The sequence below is a fragment of the Pteropus medius genome, unplaced genomic scaffold (genome assembly GCF_902729225.1).
Source record: "Pteropus medius unplaced genomic scaffold, Ma_sr-lr_union100, whole genome shotgun sequence".
Lineage (NCBI taxonomy): Eukaryota > Metazoa > Chordata > Mammalia > Chiroptera > Pteropodidae > Pteropus > Pteropus medius.
The window spans coordinates 717,747-737,549 of record NW_024345599.1 but is presented as its reverse complement, the minus strand read 5'-3'; the positions used below and the strand labels follow the sequence as shown (position 1 = coordinate 737,549).

General features: G+C 38.1%; 1 protein-coding gene across 6 annotated transcripts in view; it reads right to left on the bottom strand.

The window, feature by feature from the left end:
* Positions 1-19,803, bottom strand: part of NOX1 (NADPH oxidase 1) — a 172,318-nt gene that overhangs the window by 18,628 nt on the left and 133,887 nt on the right. For all 6 annotated transcript variants that reach the window (XM_039874007.1, XM_039874006.1, XM_039874012.1 and 3 more), the window contains one exon: positions 545-640. In XM_039874007.1, coding sequence (XP_039729941.1) covers positions 545-640 — 96 coding nt within the window. The remainder of the gene's footprint in view (positions 1-544; positions 641-19,803) is intronic.

Sequence of the window (19,803 nt, the reverse complement as noted above, 5' to 3'; positions counted from 1 at the left end):
GTGTTTTTGGTATGATTTGGTAGGTTATTTTGGGGATCTAGGAATGCTCAAAAAGTTTTCCAATAAATTAATGGTAATTACTTCTCTGCTTTATGCCATTTAGGCTTGCAAAAGTTTTCATAGGAACACTCTATTTTCAGACAGCAGGGTAAGCCTGTAATTTTTTTAGTACAGAAAGTCCTAGAATAAAGTTGTTTCATTCAAGGTAATTTTGCTATAATGTTAATGAGATGCCATAGGAACTTTACTCTTGTTTATATCAATTAGCTTATGGTAAAATTGGTTTCATTATATCTTTTTGATTAAAGTTGCAGAATCTATTAATGACAACATTAACAGAGGACTTACTATAATACACTTATGACCAATGTAATATTTGGAAAATACTTATACCGAAAGAAATGATTTGTTAATTTTCTGGAATTCAAAGTTAACTGGGCATCCTGTAATTTTTCTGGTAACCCTAACCCTTGAGGAAATCATGGCTTTGGGTCAGAGATAAGCAAAATGCCGAGATTCCCCACATTACAACTGTGCTACTCACCCCCAGGATTTCTCTTGTGTAGTAGTATTTGTCGTCCCTCTCATATGACAGGAAGGCATGCACAAACAAGAAAACATTCAGCCCCAACCAAGTAGCCTAGAGGAATTAAAAATAAGCACAGAATTAAGTGAAATTTGGGTATGGGCAGGAGGAGATAAGGGATAGAAAATAGTGTCATTTGGCTATTTTATGTTCATCTGTTTTCATTTTAAATGAATACAATCCTGCTAGTATCTAGCTTTCAGAGTGACTTAGCACTTTAACACATGCATTAGCTATTAATGAGCAGGGTCAGTAAACCAAGGTCGATGGGCAAAATCTGGCTCACTGCCTGTTCTGTATAGTCTATAAGCTAAGTATGGTTTTACTCTTTTGTTGTTGTTTTCACACTTTTAAATAGTTGAAAAAAATCAAAAGAAGAATGATATTTTATTACATGGAAATTACATGAAATTCAAATTTCAGTGTCTATATTAGAACTTAGCCACATCCACTTATCTTCACATTTATGACTGCTTTCATGATACAATGAATGAGTTGAGTAGTTGTGACGGAGACCATATGGCCTGCAAAGCCTGAAATGTGTACTGCTCAGCCCGTTACAGAAAACATTTGCCAACTCCTGGACGACAGCATTTAAACTATTACCTAAAAGACAGCAATCAGCGAATAATGGATTTCTAAAGAAACAAAGAACAAATTTAACAGCTGTAAGAATGCTTATCTGAAAAGGACTAAACCATTCCAGATGGGCCTGCCTCTTTAATTACATCCTGACACACATTTTCCTGTTTTTAGATTGGGAGTCTCTTTTCAAATAAACCTATCATTGCTTTACACTCATTTGAGCTCTTAAGGCTGTTTTTGTCTATTCCAAGCTCTGTCTCTGCATTGGCAAAGGGGAGATATTTGGAACTCACTGCTCACTGCCCTGGAGACCAACCAATTGGGCTCTTGCTCAAGCTTTGGAGGTTCTAGTCTGTAATTGGGCAGCACTCTAGGGCACTGGGATACCTCTAATACATATCCCTGGCTCCAGGATGGATCAGAGCGATATGAGCCCACAGGTAAAGGGCCTTTAGCCGAGGACATTGCCCATTCAGACTCACTAAATCAGGACCACTCACATACCTCTAGCAGAATGGCATAGTGATTTAAAGTGTGATATTGGAATCAAACGCCCTGGGCTCAAATTCTAGCTCCACCACTTTCTAGCTCTGTAATCTTAGATATTTGATTTAACTTCTCTGAACCTCAATTTCTTTGCCTATAAAGTGAGAATAACAACAATAGCTACCTGACAGCACTGCTATGAAGCTTACATGAAATAATGCATGTGAAGTAATTAATGCAATGCACAGTAAGAGCTCAGTGAATGCTGGCCACAGAAGTTGCATCATTACCAGACTGGCTTTACCAATTAATTTTTTCCGGCATCCTTAGAGACCCTTTCTATAGATGAGTGTCTTCCAGAGATTCTTTGACTCTAATGGAAAAAGAGATGAAAGCCATAGATACCCCAAGATTCAAAAGATAGAGGAGAGAAACTTATTTAGAAGGAGCAGAACTATTTCAGGATCCAAGAGGGACAAAGGCAAGGAACTTTGTCAGCCCAAAATCAAATGTAGGCAAAGCAAATGATGAAATACAGTGACATCTTGCAGTAAGTTCTATTTCCCACCTTGCCTATCATTTTCTCCACTATGAATGGAAAAGCAAGTGGAGTAGAAGACCTGCAGGAAAGTGGAGTAAAAATATTTTTTGAGTAATTTTTTTTTCATTTAAAAAACGGTGCACAGAAGTATATTGTCAGAGATAGCAAGAAGTCTGAGCCTGCCAGCAGGATTGGTGAGGGATGGAAATTCAAAGCTAGATAGTTAAATGTGAGTCACCACCATGGGCGATAAACTCTCTGAGTAAAAAATAAGAGGATTAAAAAGCACAGATGATTCTAAAGCTAGAAACACCCTTATATTTATATCTAATCTAGTCACTTCATTAATCACCCCCCCACCCTCTTCACACACACGGGTGACTTGAAGTCTAGAGAGGATAAATAATTTGATCAAGTTCACTCGATTAATAGCAGAGCCAAAACTAATTCCCAGGTACACTATTTCCTAAACTAGTGCAAAAGTAAACGTAGGGCATTGAAACATTGAAAATATGTTATAGGATAACCTGCCCAAACAAAGACTTGGTCTCTTGTTAAGTGAAGAACAAACAGCCCTCCAGGGGAATGTGATTGCTCTTAACGCCCTATTCCCTGGAGCACGTGGCAGCCTTATGGGACCTAAAGGAACAACAGGAAAAAAAGAGAGAATCCCAGAAGAAGCAATAACATGAAGACTGAGGAAAGTGAGAAAGGACTTGGAGTCCCAGGCTCAGGGGTGGCTCAGAAATGGAATAAAGGGAGTGGAGAAAGGAGTGTGTGTGTGTGTGTGTGTGTGTGTGTGTGTGTGTGTGTGTGTGTCTGCAGGTTCGTAGAGGTAACACCATCGCAGTAATGCCATAGGGAGGAAGACAGGCATATGTAATGTGGTAAAGGAGTTCTGGCCTGAACACTGGGGAGCTGGGATTGAGTGATGGCTCTGCAATCAATTCGCTGTGTGACATCTGTGTCTTATTTTCTCCTGGAAAATCAAGGAGTTACTTTATATCCACACTATTCAATGCCATAACCACTACCCACATGCAACTACTGAGCAATTGAAATGTGGCTCGTCCTGACTGAGCTGTGCTGTAAGTGTAAAATGCACATCAGATTTCAAAGACAGTAAAAATAAAATAATATAAATTATTTCATTAATATTTTCAATATTGATTATATGTTAAAAGGATTACATTTTTGATATATCGGGTTAAACAAATATATTACTAGACATTAATTTCACCTATTTTTTTTACCTTTTTCAATGTAAGTATTAGAAAATTTTTAAATCACATATATGGCTCACATTATATTTCTAGTGGACAGCGCCGGGCCAGATGCCAGATGACCTCTAAGATCACTTCTAACTCAAATGTTCAGTGATTTTATGAAATCTTGATAAGAACAGTAGAGGAAGGATGGAGAGAAATGAATGCTACATGGTAGTAGTTAGAAGTGAGATGGAAGAGAAAAAGAGAAGACAGAAATATTTTCACATTGAAATTTCAAATACTTGTGGCTCGACAACATGGACAATTGGATATTATTTGTCTCTTTACCAATCAATTTCTAGAGTTGGATTTTTTTTCCTTTTCTAAAATGGTGAAACATATTATACACAGAAGAGTATATAAAATATATTTTAAAAGTCCTAGAGTCGGACTTTTTAACTGATAACCGGCCTTGATGAACTCAATATTGGCATGGAATCTTTCCCTTTCAAATAACTTTAAAAATATTAATATGACGTCTCCTTAATCTGTTATAAGTAATTAATAGGCAGTAAAGCATCACTTACCAGAACCAAAACTGAGAGCCAGGGGTTAACCACCCAGTTTCCCATTGTCAAGAGGTGATTTGAAATCTCTCTAGGTAGCAGGAAAGATTCAGCAACCTGGATTCTGGAGAGGTTCTTCCAGGTTGGGACCTTTGTTCAGCTCAGGGTCTGTGAGTCTTGAGTTGTGAAAGATATACATCTACCCACAAAGCTTTCAGGAATAAAAAAGTGCATTCGGCCCTCCTCCTCTGGACGGAACTATGTTATCAGCTTCAGGAGACTAGCCCAAACTTGAGAACCACAGGGGTTTTCCCTGGTGGGGATTTATTCCTTCAGGAAATAGCAATCTTCTTGAGTGAGAATATGATTTCTCATTTTATCAACAGGACCTAATGTGAGACATTGCCTTCCTTGATATGGCATCTGCTAAGGTTCCTCACATGAAAGAGGTTAGACTGGACTATAAAACATAATCTCAGAAGCAGAGTAGGAAGTGAGCATGTTAAGGAAGCTGCTTTAAGATGGGCTTTCAGAAGAGCTGCCACATCTGCCAGCTGCAATTTGGATCTCAAGCCTGGCTAGCTCAGAAATTTCTGTATCTGGTGGATGATCAGTCAAAGAGGTTGATCTGGCTCTGGGGAGAACTTGGCTACATAGGACAAATGAAAAGAATGGCCAAATAGAATAAAAGAAAATTTAATGGTATAAGTGTACACCTCAGTTCATAAAACAGAGTCAGAGTGCTCAAAACAAGGGAGCCGATTGTCTCCTAGTATGATTGATTAGCTAGAGTTGTATGTTTACTTGCAGGCAGTGAATATTTTCCTTCTCTAAAACGGCACACACAAAAGGGTATATAAAACACATAGATAAGTTAAAGAATAACTTTAAGGAATGAATATCTATGTACTCACTACCTAAGTTAAAAAAACGAACATTTATTTCCAATATATTAAAGCCCTCTGTGAGGCCCTCTCTAACCACATCTCCCTGCTGTGAACCCTCAGTGAACCCTCTTCTCTCCCCCATCAGATGTAACTACTATCTCAAAATTGGGGATAATCACTGCCTTGTTTTTCTTTATAGTTTTACTAACTAAATACATCCTTAAACAATATACTGTTCAGCTTTTCTTGTTTTAGAACTTTTGAATAAATGGAACCTAGCTGTTTGTATGTATGCTTCTATGATTTGCTTTTTTTTTCACTCAGCAGTATGTTTTTGAGATTCGTATATGTTGGTACATGTAGTTTCAGTTTACTTATACTGCTATATAATATTCCATTGCTTGAATATACCATGGTTTCTTTATCCATTCTACCGTGGTTAGATATGATGACGGAACAATGTTGATGGAATGATATACATGTGCTACAGTTTCTCTAAGGTATATACCTCCCGAAGTAGAATTTCTGGGTCCTGAGATTTACACATGTTCAATTCTGCTATGTAATACCGAATCCTTTCCCAAAGTGCTCACATAAATGTATACTCCAACAAGCCATGGATGAGTGTTCTACTTCTTCCATATGTTTACCAACACTTGGTATTTTCCAGACTTCTTATTTTTATGATAAAATTATTGTGATTTAAACTTTTATTTCCCTGATTACTAATGAGGTTGAGCATCTTTTATTTCAACTATTGCCTGGTTGAGGTTTCTCTTTTGAGAAGTGCTTATTCTAGTTTCTGGCCTATATTTCTATTGGTTTATTTTTCTGTGGCTTACAGATTCTTGGAGTTCTCTTTATAATCCAGTATTAATCTTTGATTGGTTATGTTGATGGCTTGTCTTTTCACTATCTTAATAGTGTTTTCTGGTAAATTAAAGTTCTTAATTTATATGTACTGTGATTTACCAGTCTTTTCCTTTATGATTTATACCACTTCCTGCCTTCTTTTAGAAATTCTTCACCCAGAGATCATTAAGATATTCCCTAATTTTTTCTTCTAAAATTTTTATAATTTTGCCTTTCATATTTATGTTTCAAATCCATCTGGAGTTCATTTTTTGTGTGTATAGCGTGAGAGTCCAATTTACTATTTCTCCATATGGAAAACTAATTGTGCCAGTACCATTTTTTAAAAGTACTTTTTTCACTGATCCAAAATGTCAGTTCTATTGTACATCAAATGTCCATATACAGGCAGGTTTGTTCTTGAACTCTATTTAGTTCTCCCCTTGTCATAGCCTTAATTCCTATGGTTTTATGATAAGTCTTGACATCTGATAAGGCAAGTTACCCCATCTTGTTCTTCGAGAGTGCTTTGGCTCTTCTTGACCTTTTGCACTTTCATGTAAATTTTAGATTAAACTTCCTCTTGAACCTCCTTTGTTACATTTACTGCTAAGTAGTTTACATTTTTATATAGTTATAAATTATGTCCTTTTACTTTAATTTTTAATTGTGGCTATTATTTAAAATGCAACTGGTTTTTATATATTAGTTTTTGTACTAGCAATGCTGTTAAACTCATTAATTCTAATAATATTTCTGTATTTAGCTTTTTAGATTTTCTACAAACACAGTCATATTTTTTGGTATAATGATGACTTTATTTCTTCCTTCCTGATTCTTATATATTTTATTTCTTTTTCTTGGCTTAGTGCACTCACTAGAACTTCTAATATAACATTGAACAAAGGTAGTCATAGCGATCCCCTTATCTAATTCCCAGTCTCAAAAAGGATTCTTTCAAAATTTCACTATTAAGTGCGATGTTTGGTGTAGCTTTTTGTAAATACCTGGCTATGTGTCCTTATTTTAATTTACTTTAGGCACAAAAGTGAATATTTATTTAAAATAAGAAATCATAGCACATTTTAACAGTTTTATTGAGGTATCATTTACATACCATAAATTTCTCTATTGTAAGGGTCCATCTCAATGCATAGCACATTTTATATTTTAAAAAGCTGAGAAATATTTTCAGTATCACAAAACTCATAAAAATAGCATAATACTTTCTTTAGCTGCCTAATACACCGGCAATTTAGTGTCATAACACTAGGTGAAATTAGCACAGTGGGTGGTTGGAGTTTTCCTGAAAGCCATTTCTATACTAAGGCAGATAGCAATCAGTTAACTGTACATGGAAGTGTCAGTGAACCACATAATACATATTCTCCTAAACCCAAACTAAACATACCACCACTACAACTTCCCCTTGGTTCTATTCTAGAAATGTCCATGGTCACTCCATCATCACTTGATGTGAGGGGAAGTATGACATAGGGGAAGAAGAAATGGAAAGAGATGGTTATCTTAACCATTTGTAGTGAAAATATGTTACTTTTGCAAATTCAAAACAAAATACTTGACCATGCCCAAGATCACACCTTAAAAGAGAAATTAATGCCTGTCCATGGAGAATTTAGGGAATTAGGCCTGGAAAAATTAGGGATTAGGGACATGAGCTTATTTATGTTTTGTTTTCGTTTTTTCGTTTTTTTTGTTTGTTTGTTTGTTTGGTGGGTGTTTTCTTTTTTGAGAAGGTTTAGTTTGTTTTGTATGTGGACCCAAGGAGTCAACCTAGGACTGGAGGCTCTAAAGTAACACATTTTTGTTTAACATAAAGCAGAATTTTCTAGCACAGTGTTCAAAAAAATGAAGAAGTAATGAGTTTCCTGTGACTTGACATTAAGGAAAAATAAACAGCTCCTTGCCAGTTATTTTATAAGGGGACTTTCAGTACCAGATGGACAGTTAATTAAATGTCTTTGAAGTATCCTCCAACTTTAAGATCCTGTGATTCATAAGAGAATGATTTGCAATCTAGATGACAATTGAAGCCGGTGGGGAGGGGCCCCCATTCCCAGTATCAGAGTAGTAGGAAGTCAATTGATAAGTTGATGAGCATAGAACCTGAGCAAAGATAGTCAGGTAGCCTTAATAGAATATTATTATTAAGCTGCAGCAGCAGGATCAGTTGGGCCCTTTCAAGATAAGATTATACCAGCTAATCCAACTAAAATATGCATGCCCCAAATCTGAGGTCCCTCTTCCTTGGAGACTGAAAAATGGTGTTGGACCACACAAAAATCTGTGTCTTTGCCTACCCCATCTCCTTTTTTTTTTTTTTTTTTTTTTTTGGGATTCTCAACAATTAATTTCCTTCTTTTGGCTCTAGACATCATAATACCTCCCCTCCCTCTTTGTTTTACCAGACTGTCTTAATGTTTGCATTTCCCAGGTCGAATGACATTAAGTTTGAAGTTGGCTGCTTCCTGGAGACCTCTCAGGAGTACTTAAATGTCACCTGTAATTTATCTGCAGTTATACTATAGGCCATAGGCTTTTGGAAAGATTTCCTGTAGACTGTTGATTACACCCATGGTAGGTGGATTTCTGTAAATTGCAAATGCAGAGCCCCACCTTAACTTGCTTGCTTTGTCTTCTTCCTGATCACTTGTCTTCGTCATCATTTGTCCCCAACTTACCTTTACATTTATAACTCTTGTACACCTTTTCCAGGAATTAATATGTAACAGTAAGTGCTGAATTACTTAACAGTTTAAACATGTGCTTAGGAAACTGAAAAAAAAAATGCTTCTACGAATTCTTTTAAGTATTTGATTGTTAGGACTTCAAAAAGAAAATTTTAAGTAGTCATGAATGGAAAAATTAGTACTTTGTTGTATTTATTTTACCGTTTATAATTGTTTTTAATTTGAATCCACAGAGGATGGTGCTTGGAAGATATCCTTCTCTTTTTAGAGATTAGGACCTCTAAAGGTATTAATCTGTCTTTGATCACAGTGTCCAAAAATGAAACTTCCCATAATGATAAGAGGAATTGATGCATGTGGAATTTTTTGAAATCAGTTCTTTTCACTATGTTGAATCAGAATCAGACCTCACAAAGTAGCCTCTCTTAACAATAATATGGTGTGAGGGAACTGGATTTAACTCCCAGCTCCCCACGCACTACCAATGCTGCCTTGGAAAAGTCTAACTTTTCTTGGCCTCAGTTTTTTCATCTGTAACTTAGTGTACTTGTTTCTCATAGGGAGAATATCCAAGTAGTAGCCTATACTGAGAGGCAGAAAGTGTGCGGTGTTAGGGAAGAGGCAGTGAGGCAGTATGGTATAGTGGTTAGAAACACAGATTCCAGGGCTAGTCTACCTGAGTTTGAAGTCTGCCTCATTTTGCTTATCTATGAAATTTTATTTTATAAAAATTAAATGAGTTAAAATATGTAAAGCAATTAGAACAATGCACTTCATAGTTGCTTGCTATGATGATAATGATCCCAAAGAAAATATAAGCCGAGGGCCTGAACCCAAAAGACTTTCTTTTACCATTGAAAAAGGGAGCAGAGGGAGTCACCTGAAGTCTAGCTGAACAAAAGTCCTACAACTAGGGACACACAGAAGAGGCCACTTTGATACTGGTAGGAGGGTTGGAGATGCAAAACTGGCTAGTCCCACTCCCGCATATGGCAGTGAGAATCCGGAGAAATATCTTGGCTGCAGAGATTCCCCAGAGGAGTGAGGGGTCCCAGCTCCAAACTGGGCTCCCGGCTCCAAACTGGGCTCCCCAGTCCAGGGTTGCAGTGCTGAGAAGAGATGTCTCCACAACTTCTGGCTGTGAAAACCAGTGGAGATTGTGGCTGAGTGAGAGGAAGGGCTAGGGGTGTCCAGGCATTCCTCTTAAAGGGCCCTGCATGAACTTACTTGGTGACAGACTCACTCACTTTGAACTCCAGCACTGGGGTAGCAGCTCGAAAGGCACCAGGGACATACAGGGAGGAACTGAATTGCCTGGCTTCAAGGAAGAGGCTGGAGGGGAAGCTTCCCCTCGGACAGAAATGTTGGTAGAGGGCATTGTTCCTTTTTAGAGCCTTCCTCCACCCGGCTTGCAGACCCAGGCAGTCACCATATCTGAGTCTCTGGCAACAGAGCTAACACAGGTCATCCCACTCTGGTGAGTCCATGAGACCTCGCCCCTCCCAACTGGTGGCCTGTCCAAGCTGCTACCAGTAGATTTTCCATACAAACAGCCTGTCTTGGCTCATGCTGTGGACTTTCCTAAAATCTTTCCAAGGTTCAAAAAACCTAAACAAGCAGCATTGGGCCTCGGCATGCCCCACACCTCTTGCTGAGCAGTCTCAAGCCCAGCACTAGCAGCAGCTGGCCTCAGTTTGCGGCTTGGCCTCTCAAGGCATTTCCAAGCCCATTATGGGTGGTGGCCATCTGCGGATTGCTTCATGGCTCATGCCAGGCGGCCCCAGCCAGGGCACAGGCTGCAGCTGAACTTGGCTTGAGGCAGAGCCCCTCCCAGGAAGCCTTGGCCTTCATTCCCGGTGGCCAGCTTCGATCTAAGCAGGAACACCACCTGGAGGCACATCTGAGAACGACACACCCAAAGTGCAGACATGGCATGCACTAGAGCCCTGCTAAAGCAAATCCTGCTCTGTAGGGTCAGCACATTAGCTCCTCCTGTGGTCATTGCCAGTCATCACAACCAATCAGCCTGAGGACAATCCCTCCCATTGACGAGTAAACAGCAACCAAGGCTCAATTACAACAGGAGGGCACATGTAACCCATACAAGGGACATAGCTGGAGCACCTGGCTCAGGTGACCACGGAAGACTGTGCCACTGGGACCCACAGCGCACCTACTACAAAAGGCCACTCTACTAAGACCAGGAGACATAGCAGCCCTACCTAATATGTAGAAACAAACATAAATAGGCAGCAAAAATGGAAAGACAAAGAAACATATCCCAAATGAAAGAACAGAATAAAGCTCTACAAGAACAGAATAAAGCTCTTGGTTGTAAAGATCTACAACCAAGAAAAAGAACTAGACAAAATGGAGACAAGCAACCTACCAGATGCAGCTTCAAAACAGTTGTTATAAGGATGCTCAAAAACTTAAGGGAAAAATAGAGGAACTCAGTGGGAACTTTAACGAAGAGATAGGAAACATAAAAAAGAAAGTCAGAAATGAAGAATACAATAACAGAAATAAAGAATATCTTAGGAGGAATCAAAAGTCAATCTGAAGCAGAGGATCAAATCGGTGATTTAGAAGATCAGAACAGCAATTAAAAAAATCCAAAAAAAAAAAATGAGGATAGTTTAAGGGGCCTTTGGGACAGCATCAAGTATACCAACATTTGCATCATAGGGATACCAGAAGGAGAAAAGAGAGAGAAAGAAACTGAAAATCTATTTCAATAAATAATGACTGAAAACTTCTCTAACCTGGTGAAGAAAATAGACATACAAGCCCAGGAAGTGCAGAGAGTCTCAAACAAAATGAACCCAGAAAGGCCCAAACCAAGACATATAACAGTTAAAATGCCAAAGGTTAAAGACAAAGAGAGAATCTTAAAAGCAGCAAGAGAAAAGCAGTTACCTGCAAGGGAGGTCATATGCCTGTCAGCTGATTTCTGAACAGGAACTTTGCAAGCCTGAAGGGATTGTCACGAAATATTCAAAGTGATCAAAAGTAAAGATCTACAACCAAGATTACTCTACCCAGCAAAGCTATCATTCAGAGTCAAAGGACAGATATATTGCTTCCCAGACAAGAAAAAGCTAAAGGGGTTCCTCACCACCAAGCCAGTATTATAGGAAATGTTAGAGAGACTTCTTTAAAAAGAAGAAAAAGAAATAAAAAGATTTTAAAATATCAATAATAAAATGACACTAACTGTATATCTAGCAACAATTACTTTCAGTGCAAATGGGTTAAGTGCTCCAATCAAAAGATAGGGTGGCTGAATGCATAAGGCCCTTACATATACTGCCTACAAGAGACTCACTTCAGATGAAAAGACACACACGGACCGAAAGTAAAGGAATGAAAAAAGATATATTTATTTGAAGAAACCCAAAACACTACTTTGAAGAGACATGTGAATCCATATGTTCATTGCAACATTATTTATAATAACTAACATATGGAGGCCACCTGGGTGTCCATTAATGAATGGATGAGGTGGTGTATATATACATATGTATATATACACACACACACATACATACAATGCAATATCACTCAGCCATCTGCAACAACATGAATGGACTTAGAGGGTATTGTGCTGGAAGGGTTAGAGAAGGTGGCCCAGGTGTTCTAGGTCCCAATCTTAGACTGCTGCCCCCACACCTATAGCTAGTCAAGTGCACTGAGAAAAGAGCCACAATAAAGGCAATACCTACACCCAGGGCTTTGCCCATTGGTTCTCCAGTCTGCACATGGGCAAGAATACACATAAGATGAAATTCACCATTTTAGTCATTTTAAAGTGCACAACTCAGTGGCACTTAGTACATTCACAATGTTGTACAATCATTATCAGTATTTAGTCGCAGAAAATGTTTATCACTATGAAAGGAAACCTCATACCAATTAAGCAGTCACTCCCCAATCTTGTCTTCTCCAGTCCCTAGCAATTGCTTTCTGCTCTGTGGTATCTTCTTTCCATCCATCTCGATGTATTTGCCTATTCTGGACATTTTGTATAAATGGAATCAAACAATATGTGACTTTTGTGATTGGCTTCTTTCACTTACATATTATTCAGTATATTTTTACAGAGGGAAGGGTCCATAGAGAGACCCAAGACAGGTAAATCTGAAGGTGAGGAACAAAATATAGTCTTTGCTCTTATATTTAGAAATCTCAGTTGGAAGTTGACTCAGTTCCTTGGCCTTTTCTGAGAAAGTTGATCCAATGAAAGGGACACCCTTTTTTTCTCTAATGGGTAGTTCAGCCAGGATCATTAATGTGTGTCTACTGAACCTGAAAAAACTAGCCAGTCTGGAGTGGGAGCAGGTGGTGGACAATCTTTGAGGAAAGACTGAAAATGTGTCTCTGCCTTGGAACTGACCTCTCTTCACTGTGAATTTTTTGCTGCCCTTGAGTGGTTTCCTGGTTGTACAAGCAAAGGGAAAACAGGTAACTTTGGGGGAGAGAATAACATTATTTCGTTGCTTTGTAATTGGTCTCAGAGAGGATTTGTTCATTTCAAAGGGGGAGAAATGAATATTTTGAGGAGTTTGCTTAAAGTTCCATTTTATCGGGGAAAACTTATTCCTACTGGAATTTCCAAAGACTAAATCAGAGAATCAACAAAGTGAGCATTTGCTAATTCAATGTTCATTCTACAAACATTTATTAAGTATTTGCCCTCTAACAGGCACTGTGTCAGGAGCTGATGATACAGTAATAAGATGACAAATTCCTTGTCTTCATGAAACTTACATTCTGGTGAGAAGGGCTGATAAAAACAAGTAAAAAGAAAAATATTTCAGGGAGTGATGGGTACTATGAAGAAAACTGAAACAGGTAAGGAAGTAGAGAATAATGTGTGTGTGATGGAGGGATTATTTTAGATAGGGTAATCAGGGAAGACCTCTTTGAGAAATTGACACTTTAATGCTGAGAAGGGAACAGTCCTGCTTCTTTGGGGTTCTAGATGGAAGGACTAGTATGTATAAAGAACATGAAGTGGAAATGAGCTTGGTGTGCTAGAGGAACAGCAAGAAGGCCGGCGTTATGAGTTAAATTGTGTCTCCTCAAAAATTCATATGTTGAAGGTATAACCTGCAGTACCCCAGAGTGTGACCTTATTTGGATGTAATTGGTTAAGATGAAGTCAGACTGCAGTAGCGTGAACTTCTATTCCAATATGACCTGTGTCCTTATAAAAGGGGGATATTTGAACACAGACATGCGCACAGGGAGAATAACCATGTGAAGATGAAGACAGGGATCAGGGTGATGCTTCTATAACCCAAGGATCGCCCAACTTTGCCAGCAAACCACCAGATGCTAGGGTACAGGCATGGAACAGATTCTTCTTCACAGCTCTCAGTAGGAAAAACTCCTGCCAACATCTTGACTTCTAGCCTCCGGGAATGTGAGAAACAAATTTCTGTTGTTTAAGCCACTCAGTGTGTGATACTTTATTCTGGCAGCCCTAGCAAACAAATACAGCCAGTCTTGCTGGAGGGAAGTGAGAGTAGGCGCTAAGAAATGAGTTCAGAGAAGTAGATAAAAGTCAGATTATTTAAGGCCTCGCGGGCCTTTGAAATGTGTTACAAATAGAGTTAAACCTATTGTTTTTGGTAGATTTAGGGAGACTCTGAAGATTAGAAGTAGGCGAGGGCTATAGGTCACCTCTCCCGCAGCCTCCTTACAAGATAGAACATCACAGTGAAGGTAATTGTCAGTCTGAATTCAATGACTTATACAATTATTAACGATCAGGGACTAAAGCAGTCATATAGCCTCTTCTTGTGAACTGGATGAAGTACATGTTCTTTGACCTTTAGGAACTCCAGCAAGTTCCTTCTTTGAATGAAAGATTTACCTGAAACAGAAGGCCTAATAAAATGGCAATGGAATCAGTCTATCTTCTCGGTGGAGCAGGAAAATCTTCTATTAGGTGGTATATTTATTGCTGTTCTACAAATGACCCCAAAATCTAGTGCCTCAAAACAATAAACATTTATTATCTCACATAGTTTCTGTGTGTGAAAAATCCGGGAGCAGCTTAGTTGTGTTGTTCTGGCTGAGAATCTCCCATGAGGTTGCAGTCAAGATGTTGGCTAGGGCTGTAGCCATCCAAAGGCTTGAAGGGGCCAGGGATCTGCTTCCAAGGTGGTTCATTCATATATTTAGTAAGTGTGTGTTAGTTCTTGGCAAGAGATTTCAGCTCCCTACTTGGACTTCTTCATAGGGCTGCTTGCATGTTCTCATAACAAGATTACAGCAATGATCCAAGAAAGAGCAAGAGAGAAGCTGCAATGTCTTTTCTGACATAGTCTTGGGAGTCACACTCTGTCATTTCCATAATATCCTACTGATTACACAGGTTATCCCTATTCGATGTGGGAAGGAACTACACAAGAAAGGCATCACTGGGGACCATCTAGCAGGCCGGCTACCACATAGTGGGACATAGGACCACATAGAGTCTGAGGTTTTGAATGCCACTCCAAAGATTGTTGAGCTCTGGGGCTGGTTTGTCAAACTTTTATATTTTATTTACGCAAGGGTAGAGGCACCTGGACAATATTTGTAGCCATTCCACATGTGTTGAACCTGAGTAGGGTCTTTCAAATCCTAACTAACCACTCCTGAGTACGTATTCCTGATTAGGATAATTCAGATATTAACTAACCACTCTCAGAGAATGGATTAATACTAATTTACAATGAGTTGTATAAATTGTTTATCAATTTATAATGAATAATATAATGAATAAACATTGTCTGGTTCTTCTCCACTTCCAAATATATACTAAATCTACCCCGTCTTCCTACCTCCATTGCCCTCACCCTAGACCAGCATTTCAAAAGGTCATTTTGCAGACAGATACACTATTTCATTAAGTCATTACTTCTATGAATCCAAGATGTTAAAGTTTGTAAAACCTGCCATTTTTTTTATGCACCCAGAAATAAAAAATTGTTCTCAATTAAACTATGACATACCATTAATGGTAAAATTCATTCCAATTTCAGGGGTGATCAAAAGTGAAAAAACACACATTCAGAGTAGATTAAATAAGATAAATCACCCAGTGCTACTGAAGTGTTTTGAAGTGAATTATAGACAATATAAAACATTGTACACATACAGTAACATGGTAAGGATTTTATTTTAAATGTAATAGAAAGCAGTATTGAGCAGAGAAGAGATGAAATCTAGTTTCCAGTTTTATAAGTATATTCTGTTAGTGGTGCAAAGAACAGATTATGAGAGAGGGATGTGACCAGAGTGACTTGGTCTAGAGTCAGAGCAGTAGATATAGAAGGAAAGGGTGGATTTAGGATATATTTTGAAGAGGAGAAGGACCAGCAATGTTTATTCATATTGATAAACAATTTATACGACTCATCAAGCAGAAAGAAAACATTGCTCCAAACTTAAATACCTCCCAGAATTATTAACTCTTGTTTTGGCATTTCTTAACTCAGTACTACTAGGTCTCTGTGACTTCCTAAAGCTCTACCAATCCCTTATTAGCTGTAGTGAGTCCCACCTCCAAGTGCTAGTATTTCACTTTATTGTAAAAGAGAAAGCAGCATATTAAATTAAGTCACACTAGGGCATGAATGACTGACAATAGCCCTTTGTGTCTTTTCCAGGAGCACTGACATTTTTACATGGGTGCTTCATTTATTTATTTTTGTTGTGGTAACACTGGTTTCAGGCATACAACATTATAATTTGATATCTGTATACACTATAGATCGAAAGTCTAATTTCCATCCCTGGATGCTTTCAAATATAAAGTGTCTTAGTCTGTTCATGCTGCCATAACAAAATACCACAGACTGGGTGGCTTAAACAAAAGATATTTATTTTCTCAGAGCTCTGGAGGCTAGGAATCTGAGATCGAGGTGCCATTAGGGTTGGTTTATGGTGAGAGTTTTCTTCTTGGCTTGCAGATAAGCTGCCTTCTTCCTCTGTCCTCACTGGTCTTTCCTCTGGGCGCACACAGAGGGAGAGAGAGGGAGAGATGGAGAGATAGAGAGAGAGAGAGGGAGAGATAGAAGGAGAGAGGGAGAGAGGGAGAAAGGGGAACAGGGAGGAAAATATCTTGTGTCTCATCCTTCTCTTACAAGGACACAGGCCCTATCGAAATAAGACCATGTCCTTATGACCTTACTTAACCTTTATTAACTACTTATATGCCCTATCTCAAATTTAGCCACATTGGCTAATTACCACTTTAACATATGAAATTTGGGGGCACACAATTCAGCACCACTCTGCAGAATATATACTAGGGAAATAATTTGAAGAACAAGAAAATTATGAATAAAGATTTATTGCAGCATTAGCAATAGTGGCAAAAAAAGGAAACAATACAAATGCTCAAGAGAATAGTCAAGTCAATTATAGTATATCTAAACAGTAGAACACCACACAGCCACTTAAAAAGACTATAACAGGAAAATGCATATGCTTTGACATTGATAAAGGGGAAAGCCAAGATATCGGGATAATCACAACTATGTAACATTTGGCATGTAAAAAGCCTGAAAGGGAATACAGCAAAATATTAAATGTGGCTATTGATAAGTAGTGAGTTTGTGTGATTTAAAAATATTTTGCTTTTCTAAATGTTCTAAGTTTTTAATTGGGCATGTATTTCTTTTATATTTTTATTTATTTTTATTTTTATCAAAGTTATACATTATCATAGTCTACAGAGTTAAATAGTTCTACAAGTTTTGTTGTGAAAAATAGTGCTTTTCCCCTTCCCTATAATTTCCCATTCCCCAGAGAGAAGAGCTTTTGTCTCTTTTAGCTGATTCTTTTAGTACTTATCTTGGTTCTCTAACATTATCTAATTGTTGTTTTTTAACTTTTTTAGTTTTGGGCATTGTCTATTGACATACCTACACACACTTTGCCCCACACCTCGCTCAAGGACCCTTCCTCTCCCTACATTATTCCAATATAGGCATATTGTGATTTTGGTTAGATCACTGTTCGGTGTTTACAGTGTGGTGGCTAAGTAGACATTATTTGCAATTGATCCATGAAATATGAATACTTTTCCTTATTGACACAACTTTTTGTTTTTCCTTTAGCTAATTATTATTATTTTTTCTTTAGTTTTCTTCTCAAAGCTTAGCAGAAATTCAACTTTAAACTATCAACTTTAAACTATCCACCTCCTCTCCATGTGTTCAGGTATATCAGGTATTTTGATGTTTTCTCTCTTAAAGCCTTCTGGCCTGTATGAGTTGGTTGTCTTCTATTTTTTCCTGATGTGCAACTGTCATCCTGGGACCTTCCTTTATTATCCTTGAGATTCCCTTTTACCTCTTTCTTATGCTGGATTCTTTCCCCACTAACCTAAGTCTTTCCTTCTTCTTGGTTTAAAACTCTTGTTTTAACCAGGAGGTGCATGAAGGGTAAATTTTTGAGACCTTGTTTGTCTGAAAATATCTTTAGTCTGCTCTCACACTTGATTGACAGCATGACTGGGTACAGAACACTAGGTCGAAAATTATTATCCTTCAGAATTTTGAAGGCATTTCTCCATCATCTCTTCATTTCCAATGTTGATATTGAGGAATTCAAAGCCATTCTGATTCCTGATCTATTATATGTGACCTGTTTTTATCTCTAGAAGCTTGTGCGATCTTCTTAACCTAACACTGAGAAATTTTATGAAGATGTGTCTTAGTGTGGGTCCATTCTCATTAGTCACAGGTTCTTTCAACCTGGAGACTCACGACTTTCATTTTTGGGAAAATTTCTTGAATATATTAAAATGTTCATTCCTTTAATTTTCTCACTATTGTTATAAGGTTCAGCTTCTTCAGATCTGCTGAGGGAATTAATCACTTCACCATTTGCTTTCTAGCTTTCAAAATACTATCAATTCTATCTTCTTTCTTTGTAAGTTATGCCTTTTTTTAAAAATCCCACCACTATCATTTTTTACATATTATACACACATTTTGGATACTAATCCTTTTAGTTTTGTTATTATTTTTCAAATCTATGTTTTCTTTTACTGTCATTAAAATGGGGCTTAGTGAAGGAGCAAAAACAAATTTGTGTACAATCTGCCATCCTTATATAGAACCATGAATTGCTTTTATAGTTTAAACTACAAATTTCATATATGAGTGAAACTTTCCAGAATAGTAAAAGTCTAGGGGAAAACATCTTTTGGGCTTTGGAGCCTTCCTAGAACCCTTTGGATTGCACATTGTAGGTCACCACTGAAATCATCAAGTCAGCTCTGGGGAAAAGCTTTAATGAACTGCAGGCACCCTGCATGTACAATGGATTGAAATAACTTATGATATTGTGAAAGTTTGCCATTATATCAGAAAGTGTTTTCAGTTCCTCTCTCAGCTTGCTAAGTCACAGGCCCAGAAGAAGCTGAATAGATGATGCTTGTATGGCATGATTTCAGGGAAAGGTCTCATTCTTAAGTTTGTACCCTTCCTTCATCCTGCCATTGCGACCCTCCCTGGTATTTGAAATCTTTTTTACCCAAAGACAGAGCCTTTCTTTTCACAACCAGAGGACAAACTCTCTGGTAGAGGAACATGGTGACTTATCATCCCAAGAAGCTGTTGATGGGTACAGAGACCACCAGGGCTCTGAGTATTTGAGGTCAGAGAGAGGGCACTTTGAAGAAGGTCCAGGAGCACAAGAATGAGGGAGATCTAGGAAAGAAAATCTGAGATCATTGGTAATGGACATTTCTTCTTTCATAGTGTTGCCAAAGGTGATGGGGGGAGCCTAAGCCTCTGATATTTTAGGAAACATTTTATTCACACTTATGAAGCCAACATTTCAATTGCCAAGCCATACTGATGACGTACCACAAGATGTGAGGAGCTGCAAGGAGATGCTTGGAGAAGCAGTGAATGGAGTGAAGACAAATGCCACAGATGAAAGAAGTATCAATGAAAACAACTAACTGGACCTATTGTGGTAATCATTTTACAATATATGTAAATCAAACCATTATGCTGTATACCTTAAACTTGTACAGTGATGTTATGTCAATTATTTCTCAATAAAACTGGGGGAAAAACAACAACAATAATTATGTGTTTGTCTTTGGGGAGCCTCCAATGGGTTTATTTCAAAGCTGATCATAATGAACAGAAAACAATTACATCAGGGAAGTATTAATATGCATATCTAATATCCCTTTCTGCCTTGTGTGTACTGGGCCATGCCTTCTGGTCACAGAGACATAGGCAAGATTGCATGGTTGGTATAGGTAGCAGACAATGTGGACTCATTTGTAATAAGGCTGTCAGGGCTGTTTAACGTGTTTCAGAAACCTTCCTCAGCCCCAAGCAGCTTGAGAAGTGGCA